Consider the following 25,058-nt stretch of genomic DNA (forward strand, 5'->3'; position numbering starts at 1 on the left):
TCTACCAGCGATTTTACGGAAATGAAACAATAAATTCCAGATTTTTCAAGCATATTACAAATAAGACCCTATTTTCTCGAGGTTGCAGAAGAAAAAATATCAAAATATTGTTCCACGTTAAAGTTCGAGTGGTAGGAAACGTCATTTTAAACTGCTCGAATTATATGATCCATTGTCGAGTGTGTTTAGAGTCAGAAAAGTAGAAGTCGATAAAGTACAATATTGTAGAACATTGAACTATGATGTGCAATGCTATTGATACCACAATGTGCGCCCAACAAACAATTTGAACTGATTAAAAGCTGAATAAGCCAATTTTAGGCTCAAGAAGCATAGTTTTGCTTAAATAAGCTCTTACTCAGTTGTCAATGTTTGTTGGGCGGCACATAGAATCCAAGTGTGTCACAATTCAAATCAATAGTGTTCAGACATGGTTATAGCATAAGATTCACACATGAAATAGATGTGTTTTACAATAAGTGCAAAATTAAGTGGGAGACACATTATGATGACGTGTGGAATTTTTTGAGTGTAAGAGTCACGCTAAAGTGAAGCCAAGTTTACCTACACGTTAACTTGAAAGTACCCATTTTGAAGAATGAATGAAGTAATTTTTTACCCATTAATAAGTATCTGTCTCCCATTAATAAGTAACTATTCCCCCATTAATGGGTAAGAACTACTCATTAATGGATAAGAGATACCCATTGAATGAAAAAAATAAATAAAAATTACCATTACAAATTCACTCATTAATTAGTTACGCCACTTTTCTCCAAAATTGGAATTTTTTTACCAATTAATGGGTACTTCAAGTTAACACCATCAGCTACCTATCGTGCAAAGTAAACGAACATTATAATGATTTACTAAAGCCTTCCAAACGCATTGAATCGCTATTAGATTTCCTTCGTCCTACGCATAAACGTAGAAAAAGGGGATTCGCTAGGAGCGTTTCTTTTGTTTTGAGGACAATGAGCGTAAGTATTCATACAATGCGCTCATATAGGATTTATGTTGTAGGTAATGAACTACCCAACAAACAATTCAGGGTCACATATAAGCATTTATGTTGAATAAAAGCTGTATTACAGTGTACAATGCTGAATAAAACGAGTTGTCGAATTATGTGCTGAAAGAAGCTCATTGAGACCGATAGAAGCACACTTATTCCACTGTTTGCTCTGATCTGATTAATTTTCTTATTAAAAGCTGTATAAACGTGACTGCCTTCCCAATTCTACGCCAGAAGTTTGATCTAATAACAAACTGAATAAGTGTAATTTGCACATACATTGACGTTTTAATTGGACTGTTTTCAATTGATTTAATAACATACTTTATTAGACGTCTAATAAATGTCAGAAATCAGTACATTTAGTAGTGGTTACCGTTCCGCTTTCCAAATAGAAGGTCATGAGTTCAATCCCAAGCTTAACATTTTTTTTATTTGTGTTCTACGCCTAATTAATTTAAATTGTAATCATCGATCACATGACTCACGAAAATGAATGCATTGATCTACACACTTAGAAAAAATCATGTAAATTTAGGTGCTCTGAGACTGACATATACGAGCGTCAATTTTGACATAAAATTGACTCATAACAGACGCGAAATTCAACTCAATCAAATTTAGTTTTTGTCGAGAAACAAACTTTTCAGTCTCGGAGCACTTAATTTTACATGAAATATTTGTTTACGTGTGTCAAAGAAGGATTCCGTCACGTGTAAAATTAATTATTTCTAAGTGTGTAGTTTAGCATCCTTTCCTTGGAATTGGAGAGGTGAAGAGATAACATTGGTCTCATGTAAAACAACGATGAATGAATTAATCATTCCCACAGGGCCTTTAAGGAGCTAGAGTTGCGATCGGGGGTTGCTGATAGGTATACCACAGGCAAACAGACATAACTCTTCCAATCACATTCATTTTTTTTTCCTTTTGGTTTGTTTTTCCGTCGATCTTGTTTTCCGTGCTGAGCACCAATGCTACCGACCTGCCAGGAAGGCAGCTCCTACACCTGGACCCTACCTATAGACCCATCAACTCATGAACCGGGGACCAACGGCTTTACTTCCCATCCGAAGGAAGGCGTGATCAGATATGTTATGCCTCAGAACATCCCGGCGGCGCCGACTGGGATTGAACCCAGGCCTTCTGGGGTGAGAGGTAATCACGCTTACAATCACATTCATCGCAAATAATGTTTTAGTTGGGAATGTGCTTGCATTTGTGATGGTGGCGCCACTGAAGCATTGAGCAAGCCACCACATTTCGAACTTATCAGTGATGCCAGTTCTTTTTCACGTCTAGTTAGTAGATGTCGTCAGCTCTTGAAAATGATAAGTGGTCAAGGCATCCCACTGGTCTTCAGTGTGTGTCTCACATACCACCTCTGACGAATACAGAAAAAAAAGTTGTTGAATATTACATCAAAACTGCTGCACATTAGTCATTCATTACGTTATACGATGTACAAAGCATTCGAGAAAAAATCATGTTGATGACTGTAATATTCTATCAACTTTTATCAGTTATTGATGCTCAATACTTCACCATGAATATCATTGATTGATACATATTATTTTTTTCTTCTGTGTACACATTGAAGTGATGAGCGGTGGTAGAAAGGGCACTAAAGGGTGTCCACGATGAAATTGCCACACTATGAAATTGCTCTAACTTTTTAACCGTTGGGTAGAATTTATTGAAAATTTGGGTGGATTTAGTTCATAGTGCATTATTTACATCCTGCAAGTTTTAAAGTCCTGTGATCAAAACTCGCGGAAATGGAGTCGAAAGAACAGCTCGTGCGTGATAAAATCTTGCGCATTCATCACGAGAACAAGGATCTCTCGCATCGTTCCATCGCTAAAACGTTGGGAATCGCGAATTCCACGGTGTCGCGAGTGATTAAGCGGTTCGAGGAACGGTTGACCACCGATCGGAAGCCCAGAAGTGAAGGAAAAAGTATTCCGTACAACACCAAAAATCACAACCGCGTAGTTGGGGCCTTCAACCGAAATCCGAACGCCTCCGTTAGGGATGTGGCTAAGAAGCTGCACCTAAGCCGACGTTTTGTCCAGAAGGCCAAAACTAAGGCTGGGCTTCGAACGTTCAAGGTACAAAAGGCCCCTAATCGCGACGAGAAGCAGAACAAGTCCGCCAAAACCCGTGCCAGGAAGTTGAACCTCAACATGCTGACGAAAGTTGAATGCTGCATCATGGACGACGAAACATATGTGAAGGCCGACTTCAAACAGATCTCCGGCAACCTGTTTTTCACGGCCAAGGATAAGTTCAGCGTTCCGGAGCATGTCCGCACTCAGAAGATGTCCAAATTTGCGAAGAAATTCCTGGTTTGGCAAGCCATCTGCACGTGCGGGAAGCGGAGTGCACCTTTCGTGACCCAGGACACGATGAACGGACAGGTGTACATAAAAGAGTGCCTCCAGAAGCGGCTGCTTCCTCTCCTGAAGGCCCACAACGTCCCAACAATCTTCTGGCTGGATTTGGCCTCATGCCACTACTCCAAGGACGTGCTGAAGTGGTATGCGGACAATAAGGTCAATTTCGTGCCGAAAATGTTCAACCCTCCCAACACTCCGGAGCTCCGCCCCATCGAGAAGTACTGGGCGATTATGAAGCAGCACCTTCTTAAACGACCTAAGGTAGTGAAGACAGTCGAGGAACTGAAGAAAGTATGGGTTTACATGCAAAAAACGGTTGATTCACAGGTTGTGCAGAATCTGATGGCCGGGGTTAAGGCCAAGGTGCGGGCATTTGCGTATGGACTGTAAATAAAATACGAGTAAAATGGTAAAATGAAGTTTAATAGGTATTTCTCAATCCCTGAAAATTTGATGGCAATCGGATGAAAACTCGAATTTTGCGAATCAATTTTGTGTGTGGCAATTTCATCGTGGACACCCTTTAACAAGTGATGCATTACCTCGTTTAAAAACTTTTTTCCTGCAAAAGAAAAAGCACACTAAGCAAACAAAACAAATCCCTAAAAAAAAGTCTTAGCTTCTGAGAATTTTTCCTACGGATCCGTATTTTTGCAGAATTCAATCAATTCTATAGCTCTTCTGAAAAATTCATAGAACCGACATCACGGACTTCCATCTGTTTTGTTTTTATTCGAGGGAAAAGCAACTAGTGAAAAAAATACATGCACGAGGGATGCTCCGGTTGTAAAACATTGCTTGGGAATGTGGATGGTACTAGTGCGCATGCAAAATACGCTTGACGATATTTTTTTAAGAATTTTCTTCTAAGAGTTATGTCTGTTTGTCTGTGGGTAGTAGACTGATGCAAAATTTGAAATTTTCACTCCACAGTGCTTAAACGGTTCCAAATGGGGTCTTGCTTAGCCTCCCAAAATTTAAACTACTTTAGTAAGAAACTGACTTGGCACAAACCATTTCAAGTTTATATGGGAATTACTATGGGAAAACTTATGTTGCTGTTCATATCTATCTAACAATTCACCATATCACTATGCTTTGAAAAATGATAGCAGTGATTGTAGAACAGCTACAACTTTGTTGAAAACTACTTTTCAATCAAATGTAGGGAACAAAAGTTATTAATGATTCATGTCACTGGTGTCTTATGAGTTATGATTATGCTCATTCAACTGTTCCGCTGTTTCTGGTGCGAAGAATAGGGCACAAATATTATGGCTACTATGTCACACTGCAGAATCCAGTGTTACCCACAAAGCAGCTGCTTGATCATGCCATAAGATTATCAATCTCTTAAACAATTAATAACAAAATAATTTGACATTTGGCTGAAAACGATATTCCGCAAAGTTGTAGCTTAGAAAATTTCCCGTAAGAATAGTTATAGACATTTTCGAAAAAGCAATATTGAAAATGGGTAGAAGACAAAGAAAAAAGTTTGGTTTTCCATTAGTAATTTCCATATAAACTTCGAATAGTTTGTGCCAAGTCAGTTTCTTACCAAATGAGTTTAAATTTTGGGAGGCTAATCAGGACCTGATTTGAAACCGTTTGGAGCACTGTGGAGCGATAATTTCAAATTTTGCATCAGTTTACTGTATACCTCCCGATCGCAACTCTAGCTCCTTAAGCTCCAGCAAGCTTTTATTGATTATTGAGCTGCCCTTATGATGAATTATAGTATAGCAAAGATGACAAGGCAAGCGGCTGGTGATCGGAAGGTCCATGGTTCAAATCCCATGCAACGACATGTGTATGTATGTAGTTCATCTTCTAATAACTGTATGGTACGTGCCACGTCAGAAATAATGAAAACAATCACTACTAAAGAGTACCTAATACCCATCCCTGTCCCCTGTCTCTCTTTATTTTCCACAGTTGAATAATTGTTTAATAAAAGTATAATAATGTCTAATTAAGCGTTACTTCACATGAGAATCAAACGTATACAAAGAGAGCATCACTGTTTTTAATTAAGGGGAAACAATGATGTCTAATAAACGCTGAATCACAGACAAACAGACGTAACACTTAGAACAAGTTTTTCTTGAAAACATAGTATCTCAAAACATAAGACCTTAGTAACGACATCTCTTTGGCTTCTCGCGGAAAACAAGATTGCTCGCTAACTCGCAAACAATATTCCATAAAAGTTCTATAGAATGTACAGAAACGTCAAAGTGATCCGATGCCAGCGCTGCGGCGAGTAGTTCGCGGAACTGATAATATTCAAATCAACCGTTAAATGCGTAAACGAAGATACACAATGAAGTGTTACGTCTGTTTGTCTGTGGCTGAATAATCAAAAATTTTATCGAATAAGCTCTGTTACAACTCATATAAAAGTCGGGAGCTTCTCGACATACCTTATGCAAAACCAATAGTTCAATGAGTTGTGGTTGAATAAATTCTCCAAATTTGTGTGAACAAAGCCTGAACAGAAGTTATTATTAAAAATAATGCAAGTATTATTAGGCATGCAGTTGAATAAAATCGTCAAGAAGTCGTTTCTTCAATGTTTGTTGGGTAACGCATCGGACCAAAACTATTATTGACTTGTGTACGGTGAAATCATTGATATAAATGATCTTTTTTGATCGATAGAACAGAAATGGGCGACGAAGTAGCGCTCTACCTTAAATGCCGAAACGAATACGGATGGGTGTTTACTGATGTTAACATCATTGGTATTCGGTAGTTGACTTTTGGCGAAAGAGATTTTATTGTTTTTTCAAGTTGAAGCGATATAAAAATGTCAAGAAGGAAATGCACAAAATTGGTTTTCAACAGAGTTTTCCTACATTATCTACCTAATCTTTATCGGAAATGAAACAGTTTTTGAACTAGTAATGATATTTCCCCAAATTGATATTATTTTAGCCCACAGTTACCCGGTTTTTGGATCGAACGATTGCGGTGTCCAATGCGACCTTGATGCTGCCCGAGAACGGTTAGTGATGATTTTAGAAAAATCTTAAATTTGCCCATCGGATAGTAGTAGTTAGCCTGTTGGAGGCTAACTCGCACCATGCCCGAAAACCAGTTTGAAGCTTTCTGAATCAGCTGGTTTTAAACGTTTTTACGTTTCGAAGGTAATACACTGCCCTTTTCAGCATAGTTGTCCCATTCGTGAAAACAACAACCTGAGAAAAACGCCGTTGAATATGTTTTTCTCCATGGGCTCTTATGGATGGAACAATTTAGTTTTGGTATTTTTCGCCACATTTTCTGAACAAAGAAGAAAACTTTTCATATACATTTTCAAGTGATGGTACTTGACAATCGATCCCAATGAATAATTCATTTTTTTACAAAAATGTTAATGGGACTGTTATGCCGCACATCGCAGTACAATCCTTAAGGAAAAAAAAATCCCCCGCGAGCTAAACATGATTAAATTACCGTACAAAGAAAGATGATCGTTTTGCAACATCAATCAACAATCTAATTATTAATAACGATGTGGAGGTAGGCGCTTGTGTTACATTCTATACAGTTACGTGTTAATACGAAGTTGATCACGGCGTTTGTCCGTACTACCACTTTCTGCTGATCAAAGTTTATCATTCATCTCACACATGGTGCTTATTCTGACTATTTTAATGTTTACTTGCAAATTAAACGGTAAGTACATTGAATGCATGTGAGGGTTTCTTGTATCCGCTATCTACATATGTATGTTTCTCACGAGAAATCTAATGATAGTTCTTAGAGCTACGAACGGCTTCGGCTCTTCGATAACCTATTTCAAGTACGGATATCCAGATAAACTGACGCGATTGGTCAAGGCGACGATGGATCGAGTGATGTACGGGAAAAAATTTGACCATCAAATTTCGCTAACAAACCATATACAAAATGTTTATTGCCTCGAAAAATGACCCTATGCAAAATTTGAGCTCAATCGGACATGATTTAGGGGTGGCGCAAACGCGTCAAAGTTTGACTTTTTTCACTCTCGAAAATCTCCCAAGGGGGGGGGCCCCCCGTACATGAAATTTCGGGAATCAAAAAAAAAAATTTTTTTGAAGCCAAATGTCTTAAAAATGCATGAAACGTCAAGATTTGGTGTTGTCTCGAAATTTTTTTTTTTCAAAAATTGACTTTCTGGAACTTCGAATTTTTTTCATAAGTTCTAAATGGAATATAGAAGATTGATGAGTCGGCTTCTAAAACTTTTCACAATTGTCTCCAACCTGCTTATATATCGAATTAAACCACCATTTAGGATCTAATACGAAATAATTCACTAGGGTGGTCCAATTATTCTTCATTAGGGTGGTCCAAAAATCAAAATAGGTATGCAAAAACCATTACTTTTTATCAAACGCATGTATCTGAAAATATCATCATGTTGTGTTTTGGAATTTTTAAGAATCCAAACTTCAAAACATTTGATAATATTACTTTTTAGTATCTGAGACCACGTAAAATAGAAGCATAAACAGACATAAATCGTAGAATAATTCCGAAAATTGTACAGGACAACCGTTAGTGCTGTTTAGTTTACAGTACAATCTGACGAAAGTACAATGACTTTTTAACATATCCACCTAATACGGGACAACCCTTTATATGTGTTTCTTTTAAATTCCTACCCTATAGAGGTGCCAAAAAAGTACCCGCATAAAGCATATTGTTTATCTGGCTTCCTTTTGAGTATTAATTAAAAAACACACGCTAACAGTGTCCTCCTACAGGCAAGCAACGGTCTCAAGTACTTATTACTACGTAAACTTTTCTACCTTTCGCTTTTTCTACCTACACAGCAAAAAAATAATTTTGATATCACGTCAAAGTGGATGCACTACAATCATGTCGAAAATATGGTGTAATATTACTTGCTAAAAAGGACAAAATTATCATTAATACAATGCATGAACTGACATTACGCTGCTTTTACTGCATTTGTTTATTTATGTGGTCATAAAAATTACATGAAATTTTTGACATGATTGTAGTGCATCCACTTTGATGTGATATCAAAATTATTTTTTTGCTGTGTATGCTTTAGTATAAAAAATGATGCGATCTGAGGATGTATGATCAATCAGTAGTGCGTTTGAAGAAGACAACAAGCAGAGAACTGATAGAGAATAGTACGAAAGTTTGTTAAAAATGGTTGACATTTGACTAGTTGGAGAATATCTGCCGTCGTTCGGCCATTCTATTAACTTGCCGACGTATAGTGAAGTTTTTCGTAAATATATGTTTCATTTGCGTGCTGAAAAAAAAAGTTGTAAGCTTAGTGCCTTCTTAACAATAAAGGAATTAAAGGATGCTTGGAAGAAAAAAAACTTAACACATTTGGTAAATGACATAAGCATAAAGAAAAAACTGTTGCTATTTTTCAATACCTGGAAAGCCTTATTAAAATGCAAACTTAGAATGGCTAAGAAAGACGTCGAAAAAAGGAACACATTTCATGGATCATTGCGGAGTTTGTTTGATATCGGGAAGAATTTTAAGGCAAAAACCCGTGAAGAAAAGCAGGCGATGAAATATTTGCAAAAACAGCGGGAACAAGCTCATCTTGAAGAAGAAACTGAGGTTCTCCCTACCAATGAAACCATTTCGTGTAGCGATTTTGAAGAAGAAGGGTCAAGCCAAAGACCGGATCAAATTTGTAGTGCAACCTCAATTGAAACATCATCACAAAACGACAGCCAGGCTGGGTCAGTGTACTCGCCTAGTTCATCCGAAAGAGCTTCTCCAAAAACAGGTACGTTGTGATGTTTTACTAATGTTTTTTTGTCTTTTAGATTATACACCTATTACCATCGATATTAATATATTTTGAACGTTCTAGGTTCTCCAAAACCAGCTTTGACACGTAAATCGCAACTGATACGAGTTGTTACAGTTGAGGTAGCTGCTGCATTGGACCGCTGTAAAGTGAGTGATCGAAATGCTGTGTTTCTAATATCATCGATCGCTAAAGCTTAAGGGCACGATGTTTCATCATTATTGTTGAACAAGGAATCTGTCAGAATCGCCAGAGCAGGAATTCGCTGATTTAAAAGCGTCGTTTAAGCCAGATATAAATTAAACAGTACATTGGGATTCTAAGCTGCTACCTAACATATTACCATCCAAAGCTCTACCAAAAACCGAGCGCTTGGCCATAGTTGTATCAGGCGAAGGCGTTAGCAAATTATTGGCTGTTCCACCTATCGAAAACTCTACGGGGGCACAACAAGCAGAAGCGGTGTACAATGCAGTCGTCGAATGGGGGCTTGCGGACAGGTATGCTCTTAAATCTTGTATGTTCACCTCAGAATTCTGACTATTTTATCGTTTGTTTTCAGAATTATGTTTACATTTTTTGATACTGCTGCATCAAACACCGGTAGAAAAAAGGTGCGTGTCAGTACCTGGACAAATTGTTTAAGAGGCAGCTTATAGGCCTCCCTTGTAGACACCACATACATGAACTGCTACTTGGCAAAGCTTTTAAAATTCTGAAATTTGAAACGTCAAAGTCTCCAAATGTTGAGATTTTTAAGGAATTCCAATCAAAATGGCACATTTTGGAAAAGACTTCATACCACTCCAGTATGGATGATGATTTTCTTTTTAAATAGCTATTTCGGAAACCGAAAGATTGGCGTTATTGGAGTTTTATGAAAAACAAATTAGAGAGCAACACCACCGTGGTGATAACCGAGAGGTTCTACAACTTGCCATTTTATATTTGGGTGGAAAAATCGATGAAAAATTACAAATAATAGCTCCTGGTGCATTCCACAATGCAAGGTGGATGACCAAAATCATTTATTCTTTGAAAATGTTTATTCTTCGGCATGAATTTGCTTTACCAGATAAAATTAAAAATCAACTAGCTCGATTTGGTGTGTTCATTGTAAAAATTTATTTGAAAAGTTGGTTTCTTTCTCCGTGTGCTGCGATGGCACCCAACAACGATCTGAACCTGTTAAAAATATTGATGGAATATGAAACTGTTGATGAAGACGTTGCGAAAGCAGTACATAAAGGAATTTTAACTCACTTGCAATATTTGGACAACAGCCTTATCGAATTATGTCTGTTCGACGAAAATGTAGACCTCCCGGTTAAGAAAAAGGTCATCGAAGCCTTACTTCTATCAGGTAAATGCTTTAATTGATACATTTGCATTTAATTTACCAAAGATTTTTTTTACAGATACTCATAAAAACATTACAGCCAGATCCATTGTTGAATCCAACGATATTTCAACGATTGAACTACACTCGTTCGTACAAGGCAGCAGTGGTATTGAAAACTTATTCAAAGCTCTCCAAATTCCGAAGTCGTTGCTGAATGTCAATATGGAGCAGTGGAGTAGTTCCATCGAGTTTAAAAATGCCAAAAGACGGGTTCAATGTTTGGAAGTAGTTAATGATAATGCAGAGCGTGGTATAGCATTGCTTAAAACATACAATTCAAAACTATCAACGGATGAAGATCAAAAGCAGTGCATTTTACAATTAGTTGAAGATCATCGAAAAAATTATAAGAGTACCAGGAAATCTGATTTGGTGTAGCTAATAAGGAAATATATGGCAAAGTATAAAACAATTATTTTTTTCATTTTTTCAGGCAAATGTTCCTCTTGTGTAAAACTCATGATTAAAAAAAAAAAACAGATTAACGCAATTCAAGATATTTTTACAATTATTTTAGGAATTTCTGGTGAAAAGTTGTGGTTCTTCATATATTTTTGAATTTTTGGACCACCCTAATGAAGAATAATTGGACCACCCTAGTGAATTATTTCGTATTAGATCCACCATTTAGATTTAATTCGATATATAAGCAGGTTGGAGACAATTGTGAACAGTTTTAGAAGCCGAATCATCAATCTTCTATATTCCATATAGAACTCATGTCCCAGAAAGTCGATTTTTGAAAAAAAACACACCAAATCTCGACGTTTCATGCATTTTTAAGACATTTGGTATCAAATTTTTTTTTTGGTTTCCGAAATTTCATGTACCCCCCTCCCCTTGGGAGATTTTCGAGAGTGAAAAAAGTCAAACTTTGACTCGTTTGCGCCACCCCTAAATCATGTCCGATTGAGCTCAAATTTTGCATAGGGTCATTTTTCGAGGCAATAAACATTTTGTATATGGTTTGTTAGCGAAATTAAAAATTACCATTTCCGCTGGCAGTCTAGGGGACACTCTCGACTCCCTTTGAATCTCGAAAGGGGCTACGGCAAGGTGATGAACTTTCGTGTCTGCTATTGAACATCGTGTTAGAAGGTGTGATCAGAAGAGCTGGGATAGACACGAGTGGCACGATCTTCAGTAATTCCATTCAGCTTCTTGGCTTCGCCGATGACATCGACATCATGGCACGGAACTTTGAGACGATGGCGGAAACGTACATCAGACTGAAGGGTAAAGCTAGGCGTATTGGACTTGCCATCAAAGCATCGAAGACAAAATACATGAAAGGAAGAGGTTCCAGGGAAGACAATGTTAGCCTCCAATCCCGAGTTTAGATTGACGGTGACAAAATCGAGGTGGTCGATGAGTTCGTGTATTTGGGCTCACTGGTGACCGCCGAAAATGATACCAGCAGAGAAATTCCAAGACGCATTATGGCAGGGAATCGTGCCTTCTTTGGACTCCGGAGGACGCTCCGGTCAAATAAAATTCGCCGCCGCACGAAGTTGACTGTGTACAAGACGCTGATTAGACCGGTGGTCCTCTACGGCCCCGAGACCTGGACTATGCTCGTGGAGGACCAACGCGCCCTTTGTGTTTTCGAACGGAAGGTGTTGCGTACCATCTACGGTGGAGTGCAGATGGATGATGGAACGTGGAGGAGGCGAATGAACCACGAATTGCACCATCTTCTGTCCATCTCAATGCAACAATTGGGCGACTACGGTGGGCTGGGCACGTCGTATGAATGCCGCAACCCAACAGGAACAAGAAGAAGAGGCGCACAGCGGGCAAGGTGGATCGACCAAGTAGAAGGCGACCTGCGGACCCTTCGCTGACTACGAGGCTGGCGAAGTGTGAACATGGACCGAGACGACTTCTTCGGACAGCAGAGGACAACAAGGCCTGCCTGATTGGTAAAGTATGGTATCTAAAAGATGCTCTAGAATGTAGTGAGTCATGCTGCAGAAAATGCAAGCTATTGTTTACCCCATGCTTTCATCGTTCGACACCCTCCAACAATCTGTAGCGCAAAAGCAAGCTTTCCTTGAATCATTATTTTCGTTCAAAACCATTGCAATATGATTTCATATGCCCAATGTATTGGTGAAAATCAACTTCATTCATAAAATAAGCTATTCTTTTATTTCATTCTGATGACTACATTACCAAACCTGTATATGCGGTGCTTCATTGCAGTCATCGAATACCTTTTATAAAAAGTTGTACGTTGGGTCTAATAAAATTTGTGGTGTACGCTTTGAATGAATAATAAAAACAAGTTTCATTCTTAGTTTTTACGTGCAGCAGCTGGTTTGTTTACATTTGTATGCCTAATAGTTTTTCTCTTATTCTTATGAATGCCGTAACGAATTCAGATGGGTGTTTTTTTGATGATAATATCGTTGGTGTTCGGTAGCTGACTTTTGGCGAAAGTGATTTTTTTATATTTTCAAGTTAAAGCGATACAAAAATGTCAAGAAGGGCATGCACAAAATGTGTTTTCAACAGAGGTTTAATATGTCCAATCTTTCCATGCGTGTGTGTCCATGCTACCTTGATGCTTCCCGAGAACGATTAGTGTTGATTTTAGAAGAATCTTATGATCTGCCCATCGGATCTCAGCGGTTAGCTGGTTGGTGGCTCGCAGCATGCCTTATAAATCAAGCGAAAACCAGTTTGAAACATTCTGAATCAGCTGGTTGTCATTGAATCGATCAAATTGGGCTAGGTCGGAAATGCTCATTTTGCATTAAAAAGATGATTTTCAAAACAATGGAATTAAAAGATGTTATGATCACTGGTTTTACCGGTAAGTTACAATAAGAGGATGCTAAGTATGTGTTTGGCACATAACACCTGTGACTAAGTAGTGAGTGAGTGAGTGAGTGAGTCATAAGTGAGTATCTTGTAAATAAAAAATTTCAGGTGCAACACTCAAAAACGGCACAAGAGATTTTTAAACAAAAGTTGTAAGGCCCTTCACAATCCAACCAAAGTACGCCCACGCAAACCAACATTAGCATATGAAAAGTCAGTGAGTAACCAGCTGTATAATTTCCGATGATTTTCTTGATATTCACAGTTACACTCATCCACTGAGTAACCCAATTTTAAATTTTAAGTCGAATCCGGCTCAATTTTGAATTAGTCATATTGGCCGTGGATTACTTCAATGAGATTTAATACAATTTTAAAATTTCTCCACACAACTGATAATTCATCGGAATAATTGTGAAGTGGTGCCAAATCACAAATTATCTTCCTAGTGGGAACAAGTTTCACTTAAGGTTAATGTGCTTTTCATGAGGAATGTATTTCCCAAATCAACATTAAGCATCTTTCTATGCGCCATCAATCAAATCAAATTCTACCTGATAACACGTTGCATGCGTGATTTAATGCTAAACGTTCTATCTTTTTGGGATAGTGGAGGAATGTGCACATAATGAAATAAGAGGTACCTACCAGCAACCGGCGAGCGGGCATTCAAGTTTCGTACGTGTAAGTTGCAGTCCACTTGTTTGGTCGAGAGGCGTTTGTTCGCTAGACAGGGCTAAGTAGAAAGTGTTCTCTTCTACACTGAAACAAACCGGCACGTTCGGTTTATTGGATCCATCTTATAGCATAGTAATGTCAGTAGGTTTATTCATTCTATGTGCTGATTGATAGATTCCATTATTAGTTAAAAACTGCGACTGTGATTACTATCGTAGTTTCACATACTTAGGTACATGACATTCCTTTACTTTGCATTCCTTTGCCATGGGTAAGATATAGATGAATATTGGCGGATATATGTTATAGTGAAGAACTGTTGATATGCCATGTGTGGAAACATATATATAAGTTTGAACGATAAGAAAATCCAGTAAAACATATCTGTGTTCGTAATAAATAATGTTCAAAAGATATATCTTATATGAAGATCTTGTATATTTTATTGGAGTGGGTTTTAACGATTTTTGACGTTTCTTGATAAGTCATTGGTGAAAACAACATCTATGACACGAATGTCATTCCCATATACTTTGTGTGAAGCCGAAAAATCCTGGTTCTCTGGTTCGATTTTACGTCAACATTTGACAGCTGCTGCAAATATTCGCAAGCAAGCTCTGTTTATGCGTGATAAGTTGTTAGGAAAGTTTTTCGCGAGTGGCGGGAAGGATTTTTTTAAATCTTTGTTGTGCCATAGGCGCTGTTTACTGTGTTGAACACGAATTATCGTTGCCTAAAAATTAAGTGCATTTTAATTGGATGTGATAGTTGCATTACTACACAGGTAAACACTTTTAACGCGATATGACCATGCGGCACACATGAATGTAGCTTAAGGTTCAATTTACTATGATGCATTTTTTAAAAATTAAAAAGCAGTTTTTTTTCGACGCATTATTTTAGATTGCACTCGGAGGAATCGAATAGTGTGAGCTTTCTGCAATCTGAAATAATGCGTCGGAAAAAACTGCTTTTGAAATTTTCCAAAAAGCATCAAAGTAAATTGAACCTTAAACACGTGTTGTCAACACTAACACAACAACATCGGTGGCGGCTTCAGTGAGTACTAGTCTTGCCAGGGTGAAAACAGACATCTAGAAACTATAGGACAGTCATTTAAATTTTGACTATAGGAAAACCCATTGGCAAATAATTGTTTACTGCTTGCAATAAGCTATATATTAAATAGTCATCATGTATATTTTATTGGAATAGCTTTCGACAATTTTTAGGTTTGCAGGTTGTAAACAGATTTATCTCTATCATTAGTTAGTCATTTAAATTTGCCACCCAGCAAATATTTGTTTTTGCATGGTTTTACGGATGAATATTGCTCCAAATAAAATATATCTTATATGATTGTCCTGCATAAATTATTGAAATAATTTTCAGCGATTTTATCGTACACAATTAAAAGTAAAATGGTTAGTCAAACTTAATATTGCTAACAACATCAATAGTGAATTGAATAATTTTTATTTTTTACTGTCCCATAGAATAAGGGGTTCCGGATTTATTTTGAAAAAAAAAAGTTTCTACAGCAATATTTACTTTGCTAAGATTCTAATTGTAAGCCGTAAAGAAGGGCTTATCCATATTCCAGTAGTACTGGAACTGCAAGAACCAGTTCCATGAATTCCTATAATGTAGATGTTGCTTTATTGCACACAGGGGCATTAAGAAATATTTGAACACACGACACCACCGAAGCGTAACATAAATTTGTCAGTGCTATTTATTCTTTACTCTAGCAAAATGAGCATAACATTGCACTACATTTCACGACGAATAACTAATTCATGTTAATTGAACGAGCTCAATCTCGAAGTCAGTCGTGGCCCAGTCGAATCGAGCGAAGACACTGAAAGCCTCAACAGTCCTCGATCAAATCCCAAATAAACTTAAAAAAAAAAGACACAACTGTGAAAGCCCCAACTGCCTGATGTTTATGTTTCGACAAGAAACAAATTTTGTTGTGATTTTCATATAAACATTAACTAGGTTGATTTATGACACGTATATGATATTGTAGTGAAAAGTAATGCTTATGCTTATGGGGTTCAAAGCCATTTCCGTTAGTTCTTATAATTTGACCGATTTTCATTTATCGATCATATAAAAGTTATCAGCTTACCAGCAAATATTCAAACATTTTTTAAACATTTTCAATCATAGCATTTCATTGGATTTTCTTATAGCGCAAAATTGTAAGACTACCGCATTAGGGAAATATGTCATATTGGTTCAGTGTACAGAGGACGGGTGAAACGGGTAGTTGACAAAAATGCACATGGCCAGTCTAAGTTCATTGCCAGTTCAGGTATAGGGCAGTTCCAGGCCAAACGGCAAAATTCAAAATGAATTTTAGACTCAACCTTCTCCGATTTGGATGAAATTTTGCATAATTATTTTTTTATGGCAAACATTCACATTAGGCTATTTTATATTGAAAATGACGTTTACGATGTTTTTCAATTAATTATACTGCAAAAATGAAACATCGAATCGGAATCAGAGTTGTAGTTTAGAGTTTTTAGAGCAAATTTGAAAGTTACAATTTGCAAATTTTGAAAGTTACAATTTGTTTCATAAGTTTATGTTTTACGATTTTTCTTACAATTTTGAAATGTCAAATTTGCACCTTCTGCTCAATTCTTCATTTGGCGTGGAACTACTCTTTAATTTTGTGTTTGTTCATAGGTAGCGGAAATGTGCAGAGTGACAATTTTGGAAAGTTGGGCCGTTCCGTTCAGGTGGTACAATTTATGTATGTTGTTTGATTCTATATGCACAAATAAACCTGTACAGCAGGAAACTGTGTCAAGCGAGGGTTATATGATCTGGTGACTCCATGGCTGGGTGGCACAAAGCCCACACGCTCTGGATAGCTTTCCTCCTACCTTACGCGAGTGACGCTCAATTGGATGCCGAAAATGAATCTCACTTTAATTTCCGATTTCCAAGATCGCTTTCAAAGCTTGGCCGCCCGTGCTAATTTGCTATCCATCACTTCACCTACTAACTAATTATTTGAATTTGTTGCTTGTATTGGAATGTCCAATGCATAATACTTTTCACACTTTTCACCTTTCACTGTTTGAACGAATCATTAGGCACTTGTTTGATTTTCTATGCCCTCAATATGATAACAGCCATATTTACCAACAACATCGAGGAACGCATCCCATTTTCTCTGGAAAAACGAGCTGGAGTTGATGCCATCGACCACCCCAATCGTAATATTTACTAATGGATCGAACATTGCCGTTTGCACTCGGGCGATTTTCCCGATATCTTCTCCTTTTCACACTTTGATAAATTTTCCTCGTCCCCACTGATCACGATCGTTCGAAAAATTCACACGAATAATACGTCGTCGCACGCCGGTGATCGATCAGAAAAGCGTGGTTAGTCGCCGGTAGGCAGAGAGCAACTGAAAATGTGCTGCGATCGGTGGCATGGGTTCTATAGCCAAATAAAGAGCGGTGCGGTTAGTAGCGGGTGCACGAGCGCGAGCCGGCAATAGATTGATGGATTGAGTGTTGTTTTTTTGTTGTTGTGGTTCATTCACGGCGACGACGACGACGACGTCGCCAATCGACAGATATACAGGTAGCTGGCCGATCAATGCAGCATCGCGAGTATCTTCTAACAATAGTTGGGTTTGGGTGGTTTGGGTCTGCTGCGGGACGCAGAGTTTGAGGTTTTGCGTTTGTTTGAGTACACACACATACGACGTTTTCGGGGTCGGTTTGGCGATAGTGACGGTTGTTGTTTGTAAACTGCTGGCGGCGATGGTGTTGGTGGTCTGAGGTGGCCTCTTGAAAAAAAAAACCAAACTCAAGTTGATGCTTCATATGGTGTTGGAAAAAAAAAATGCTTTTAACGATAATCATTTTTCGTACATGTATGTGTTAGACTGGTGCATTGTGGAATCTATGAAATTTCTGTTTTCAGCCTAGTTGTTAAAATGACCAAAACTTTCCGGATGGTAGACAGATAAGTTCAGAATTCACTCCCTACATGGGGCTAGCGTACATTGAATATCCAGGATGTGGTATATCCTAAGATCCAGGAAGTTTATATTTTAGACATAGTAGTTCAGATGCTCAAAACCTTCCGCACCAGACCGAACAGACAAGTAATAATTCTCTCACTACGTGTCACTAGTTTGCATTTGAATTTCTTGAGCTATAACACGAAATCCTAACCACCTAGAAAGTTACTCTCTTCGGGAAAATTGATCAGGTGACTAAATCCATCCAGAGCACAACACAACTCAAAACTCACTCACTAAGCGGCGCTAGCGTGCATGTGAAGCTACTGTATAAGTTATACCTTGATATCCTGACTATCTGGCAAGCTGTTGCTTTCGGCAAAGTTGTTCAGGAGAACATATTAAATTTTAACTCTTTCACTACGCGGAGTTAGTGTTCATGCGAACTTTCTGTTTGTGCTATATTTTGAGATCCTGGCCAACTAGGAAGTTGCTGTCTTCAAGAAAGCTCTTCAGAATGTCAGAATGAAGCATATCCAGGCCAAAACGCAAAAAATGTCTGTTTTATTTATTTTACATTTTTGCTTTAAAAGCTAAAAGTTAAATTCATGAATTTAGTTCGTTAACCTTGGGTGCGTTACGCATGAATATTATTCATGGTATATTTTCATAACATGAAAATACGCTATGTTCATGAAATAATGAGTCGTTTTTCTTATATCGGAGATTGGATTTGTTCCCGTGTTCAGGTGAATTTAAACACTGATAATTGGTTTTTGAATGGTAGTCTAAGAAGGTATTAAACAATTGAGTATGTAAATCAAAGGCACATCCTTTCTCGATTCTCTTCGTCAAATTGTCTTCAATTCCACTTCTACAAAGTTCTTGTTGCGTGTCTCTGCGGCCAGATTTGGTATGGTTGCTAGAGTGTCTCATATTAAAACAATTTCTTCAGTACACTATCTAAGGAAATTAAAAAAAAAATTTCAAGATGGAACAAACATTTGGAGTAGCCAATTAAAAAAAAAAAGTCTATTTATCGGAAACCAGTAACGCTGGTAGATCACCTTTTCGTTGTAAACTACTGGTGCAAGATCTGCCTCCAAACTCCAGTCATGACAACTCCAAATTAGGGGAACAGGATTTTTCGGTAATCAAAGGAACACATTTTAGTCATTGCTACTTTTTATGCCTTGTTAATATTAACAGGACAGTTAAAAGTGACTGCGTATCAAATCTACTTGTGCCTAATCGTATTTTATAAGATGCTATGTACGTGTCCGGCAAGAAAGGGAAGAGTTGTTTCATAAATTTAATGCTTGTAGATGGTTTCACTGTATATAATGTGTTGAGATTCAAAGAGTTCGATTAATGTTTTGTGGTGGTGGGTTTCGCAATGTTCCCTTCTTATGTGTTTGTATGTGGTTGTGTATATTATTTTTGCCTTTTATTCCTTTTCGAAATTTTTCAAAAATTCGTTGCCATTAGTATTGTATTTGGGGAGTTTGTTCCAGTTATAAACAATCCGTTTGTTTCCTGCCGGGATAGCCTCGATCGCGCGTGATCTGTTTTGCAGTTTTGGTTGGAACATAAGAAAAGTGATGCTGCTTTTGGGAACGTAATTTAATTTTAATAACTTGTTTAATCAGGGCTTAAACAATCGTCACGTTGGTCATAACTTATTGTGATAGCCTGAACAATGCGTGGGGAGCAAATCGAAACATTGAACGTCGCGTGAAGGTGGAACTCAATGAAGGCCTAAGTGCTTATTCGTAGCTTTTAGTTTTCGGATTTGAAGGATCGTCGGTTCCAGTGGCTTGCTTACTGAGTGGAAAACGCGGTCCCAGGTCCTTTCAAATTGCTTGTTTATCCTTTTTTTTTCGAAACTTGTCGTCATCGCCAGGTTTGAATGGTTTCAACAACTCGAGTAACGGTTTGATGTGATATGAGGGGCTCGGAAGCCTTAGAGCGACCGGTTCTGCATTCTGAGCAAAACATCATGAGTTTAATCTCAGGCCCATCCACATTCAAGATTCTTCAATCGGTTTTATTTGTTAATGTGACTAAATGATAATAACAGCACAGACAAACAGACATAACACATCGAATATTTATCACTGTAAAACATGGCGGTAGTATGTAAACGTCAAACGCAAGGAAATTTGCTATGCGCGCCACAATGTGCGGTACTACCAACTACTTACTTACTTACTTAAGGGTCCTGTGCACCACCAGTGGTGCAAAGGGCCAACGTGAAAGACTTCCATCCTGGGCGGCTCCTCGCTTTTGCCTTGGTCAGATTCCTATCGACTTGCTTAATTTCCTTATTGAGGCTTCGCCGCCATGAGCCCCTGGGTCTGCCTCTGCTGCGATGTCCTGCCAGATTCCAATCCAGCGCTTGTTTGCAGATTTCGTTTCCTCCCCGTCGAAGTGTGTGGCCGACCCACCTCCACTTTCGCTCTCGAATTTCTGTTGCTATCGGCTTCTAATGACATCGACGATGGAGCTCGGCATTCGAGATCCAGTTGTGAGGCCACCAGGCACGAATTATATACCGCAGGCATCGGTTGATGAAGACCTGCAGCTTTTGAGTGCTCTCCGCTGATACACACCACGTCTCGCTGGCGTATAACAACACAGATTTCACGTTCGAGTTGAAAATTCGAATTTTGGTTGTGTTGACTTATCTGGTTGGATCTCCATACGTTTCGTAAACTCGCAAAGGCAGCCCTAGCCTTCTTGATTTGTGCACCTATGTCGCTCTTAGTCCCGCCGTCCGACGCTGTTTGGCTGCCAAGATATTGGAAACTTTCGACCTTCTCGACTGCTTGCCCCGCTACCGTATAGTTGGAAGGGTTGCACGTGTTGATATCCAACGATTTGGTCTTGCTGACGATGATGGTGAGACCCACCGCAGAGGAATGTTCGGCTAGGTCATTGAGCTTACTCTGCACATCAGAGCGCCGTTTTGCTAGTAGAGCAACATCATCAGCCAAATGAAAGTCGTTGAGATGCTCCATGGTGATAGGCTGCCAAAGCAGACCACGGTTCGCTACACGGTCAGTTGCACCTACCATGATCTCGTCGATTACGATGAGAAACAGTAGTGGTGATAGTATACATCCTTGTCTCACACCAGTGAGCAGTGACTATCCGGATAGGGTCGGACAAGGCTCCGTTATGCAGAACTCTGCTCGATGAGGTTGACGATTTTATCCGGGACTCCCTTGCGTCTCAGGGCGCCCCACAGATTCTCGTGATTGAGACGGACGAAAGCTTTTTCGTAGTCAATGAATACCAAATAAAGGGACTCTTGGAATTCATTGACCTTCTCCAGGATGACGCGGAGCGTGACAATATGGTCCACACAAGATCTTCCGGCACGGAATCCTGCCTGCTGCCGTCGGAGAGTCACGTCGATCTTCTCCTGTATCCGATTCAGGATAACTTTGCACAGAACTTTGAGAACAATACACAGTAACATGATGCCTCGCCAATTGTCGCACACAGTCAGATCCCCCTTCTTTGGGACCTTCACCAAGATGCCCTGCATCCAGTCGGCCGGAAAAGTCGCGGTGTTCCAGATATTACAGAATAGTTGATGCAACATTTGTGCAGATAGCATGGGGTCAGCTCTGAGCATCTCCGCTGATATGCGATCGACCCCTGGAGCCTTGTTGGATTTCATGCTTCGGATAGCTGCTTCAATCTCCTGCAGTGATGGGGCCTCGGAATTGACGCGAGTTATGCGCTGCACCCTAGGCGGATCATGCCGAGATGTTGATGGCTGGTTGGCCGTCGAAACTTGAAGAAGTTGTTCGAAGTGCTCAAACCAGCGCTTCAAGTGGTCAGTGGGGTCGGTAAGCAATTGTCCAGTCGTGTCCTTCACTGGCATCCTCGGGTTCATCCTTGCTCCACTCAGGAGTCGTGAGATATCGTAGAGGAGGCGTATATCACCAGTGTTTGCGGCTTTCTCCTCGGCTTTCTCCCCTTCGTCGGCCAGGGAGTTCACCCACGCTCGCTTGTCCCGTCTGCAAGAGCGCTTGACTTCCTTCTCTAGAGCCGAGTACCGTTGACGGGCTACCAACTACGATACTTTTAAATTGTCCGTTAAATGCTGATGGTTCGATGAACAACTTGCGAGTGTTATGTCTGTTTGTCTGTGATAACAGCATCTCGATGATTATAAAGGAGTTCGTTTTCCTAGTGGCAAACGTTTTTGCTAACTGAGCAGAAGACCGTGGGTTCAATCCTAAGCTCCTTCGCATTATATGATCAATAGGACATCAATTCAGCTTATCGTTTGCCAAACGAACCCTACTGCAAATCCAACCCTCTTACCCAACATTCCAATGATCGTGGAAGTGCAGAGGATTTTAAATTCCTACCCATTCCTTTCATGACCTGCGTTCGGGCGCAGCGCTGGTATTGTCTAGTTTGAGATCACCAGTTTTTACACATTGATGATGATTGCTAGTCCCAAGTATCGTCTATTGGTTCTCTGTGTAATTACAGCTGATTTGGCAATAACAGAGTAGACACCGTGGGTGGTCAATCATGCAATGCTCAATTTTTTTAGTAGCCTTTAGTTATCGGAGATGGAGTTTTTTCTCAAACCGCAAGCAGCCATATTTTAGTTCAAAATAGTGTCAGACATCTATTTTAGGCCTCTACACAACTTTTTCATTTGGAAAATATTCATGTTTTAAAGTCGCCATATTGGATTATAAAATATGCGATGTCAGATATCTATATTGAATTGGCATCTAAACGTCATTCTTGTTCCGGAATTATTCATATTGACATCCTGAAGAACTTTTCCAAAGACAGCATCTTCCTAGATTGCAAGCATCTCAAGATATAATACATACAGTAAGTTCGCATGAACACTGACGCCGCGTAGTGAGATAATTCTAAATTAATCAGCTCACCATCGGGATGGCTTAGGTCACCTATAACACTTTGCTTAAAACAGTAACTTGCTTGGTGCTCACAATATGCAGATATACATAGCTTTTACATATGTAAGTTCCACATGTATACTAGCGCCGCGTATTGAGTTAGCGGTAAGGAGCATTGAACTACAGGTTTGATGCCGGGTATAATTTAACTTCCCAGCAGTTTCCCAGTGGCTGAGAATGCAGAAAGGAAAAAAAAATTCAATGACATGTAGTACACACTATTTTTATTTCGCTGGAAACCAGCAAAACATTGCTGGATTTTGCCGAGCTGGAAATCCAGCAATCCTTCCAGCAAAAAAATATTGCAGGATAACCAGCAAAATAATCTGACATAAAAATGACAGCACTTTATGGTAGAACCAGCAAAATTGGCTGGTTTTTCAGTAATACAGAAGAGGAATTTATTTTGCTGTATGATCAGCAAAATTATTAAAGTGTTATTGTGAGAAAAAATCAAAGATTTTATGTAATTCAAACTTAAATTATTTCACACTTTAGCATCATAACTGTATTTCAAATCATGTAGCGATAAATTCAGTGAAAACGAAGAAATACTATAAAAAACGATGAATGTAAACGCCGACCCATTATCCACTTCCTCCTGCAAATAAAAGGACGTCACATTACAGAAGCACTGTTATAACGGATATTTGTATGCAAATTTACCTTTAATAATGATATAAAATCACAATAAATAGCAAAACACATGGAAAACTAGTATAAAACAATCAAAATAAATCAACTTGCGATCAGGCATGCGATAAAGATTCCACTTAAGAAATTGCAATCTATTTGACAGTTCCCGCATTTTACTGATCATCCAGCAAACAAACATGTTTGCTGGATTCACAGCATTTGAAAGGGGCGGAAGAGCCAAAACTTAAACAAACCATACTTTGCCACATATAGAGAGAATAGTTCACAAACTACTCGATAAACACGAAACAGTTGAAGAAAATATCACTTCAAATCATCAAAAACGTTTCTTCTTACATGGCGTATTTCCAACTTTCTCTCTATGATGCATCTGCTTGATACGCCTTGCACCAGACTACGAATTATATCGTTTTAATATGCCAAACGTATTGATTCTGTAATATCAAGTCACACCCAATTCATTTGAAATGCATCCGATTGTAAACACGTGTAAACAACGAACAAAAAGGAGACTAAAAAATCTCCGGGCGTAGGGAAGAGCGCTACTTCGTCGTAATCGCCCATTTCCGTTCTATCGAGCAGAAATCATCAATAATATCAATGATTTTACCATGCACAAAACATTAATACGTTTGATCCTATCCGTTAGTTCATTAGCCACAACATGAAGCCTATTACAGCGCATTGTATAAATATTTACACTCATTGTTCTCAAAACAAAAGAAGTGCTCCTAACGAATCCACTATTTCTACCATCATCCGTAGGACGAAAAAAATCCAATGGCATTTCAATGCGTTAGGACGGAATTGAAACTCGTAGGACGAATTTGGAATGAAGAAGCAGTGTTAGATTTTTAATAATATCTCAACATTGATTGACTCTTCCAACCAATCCAACGGTACGTATGGAAAGGTGGATAAATTTAGAAGTTATCTTTGATGAAAGTATTCCATGTTTTGTTCAAACTCCTTAAAAAAAGAGAGGTAAAGTGCGGGATGTGCTTAGTAGGACGGAAATTAGATCAAAAACCCTAATTATCACCAGTGTTGGCAGTTCAAAGGGTGGAAGATCCGGGGGGTAACAACATGTATGAAATTATCAGGGCGTATGATGTTTTCTTCTCAATTTCACGACAAAGAAAACTTTTGTATTAGTTTTTAGTGATGCATGATGATAGATTACACTATTAACTATACTGCCGATACTCGCATAATTGTCCCATCTTTGCCTGATTTCCTATTCATATGGGACACACACTTAAACAGAGACCCTGAGTTCGGTAAAAAAAATTACCGTCTTAGATCGGTAATGCTAAA

General features: G+C 38.7%; 1 protein-coding gene across 1 annotated transcript in view; it reads right to left on the minus strand.

Moving 5' to 3' along the window:
* Window positions 1-17,421, minus strand: part of LOC135701426 (fatty acid hydroxylase domain-containing protein 2-like) — a 53,652-nt gene extending 36,231 nt beyond the window's left edge. Inside the window, exon 1 of the mRNA XM_065222219.1 lies at window positions 17,289-17,421. Coding sequence (XP_065078291.1) covers window positions 17,289-17,388 — 100 coding nt within the window. The 5' untranslated portion in view covers window positions 17,389-17,421. The remainder of the gene's footprint in view (window positions 1-17,288) is intronic.
* Between the last annotated feature and the right edge of the window lie 7,637 nt (window positions 17,422-25,058).

The sequence above is a fragment of the Ochlerotatus camptorhynchus genome, unplaced genomic scaffold (genome assembly GCF_037179485.1).
Source record: "Ochlerotatus camptorhynchus isolate MF236.1 unplaced genomic scaffold, CSIRO-AGI_Acam_v1.1 ptg000161l, whole genome shotgun sequence".
Classification (NCBI taxonomy): Eukaryota; Metazoa; Arthropoda; class Insecta; order Diptera; family Culicidae; genus Ochlerotatus; species Ochlerotatus camptorhynchus.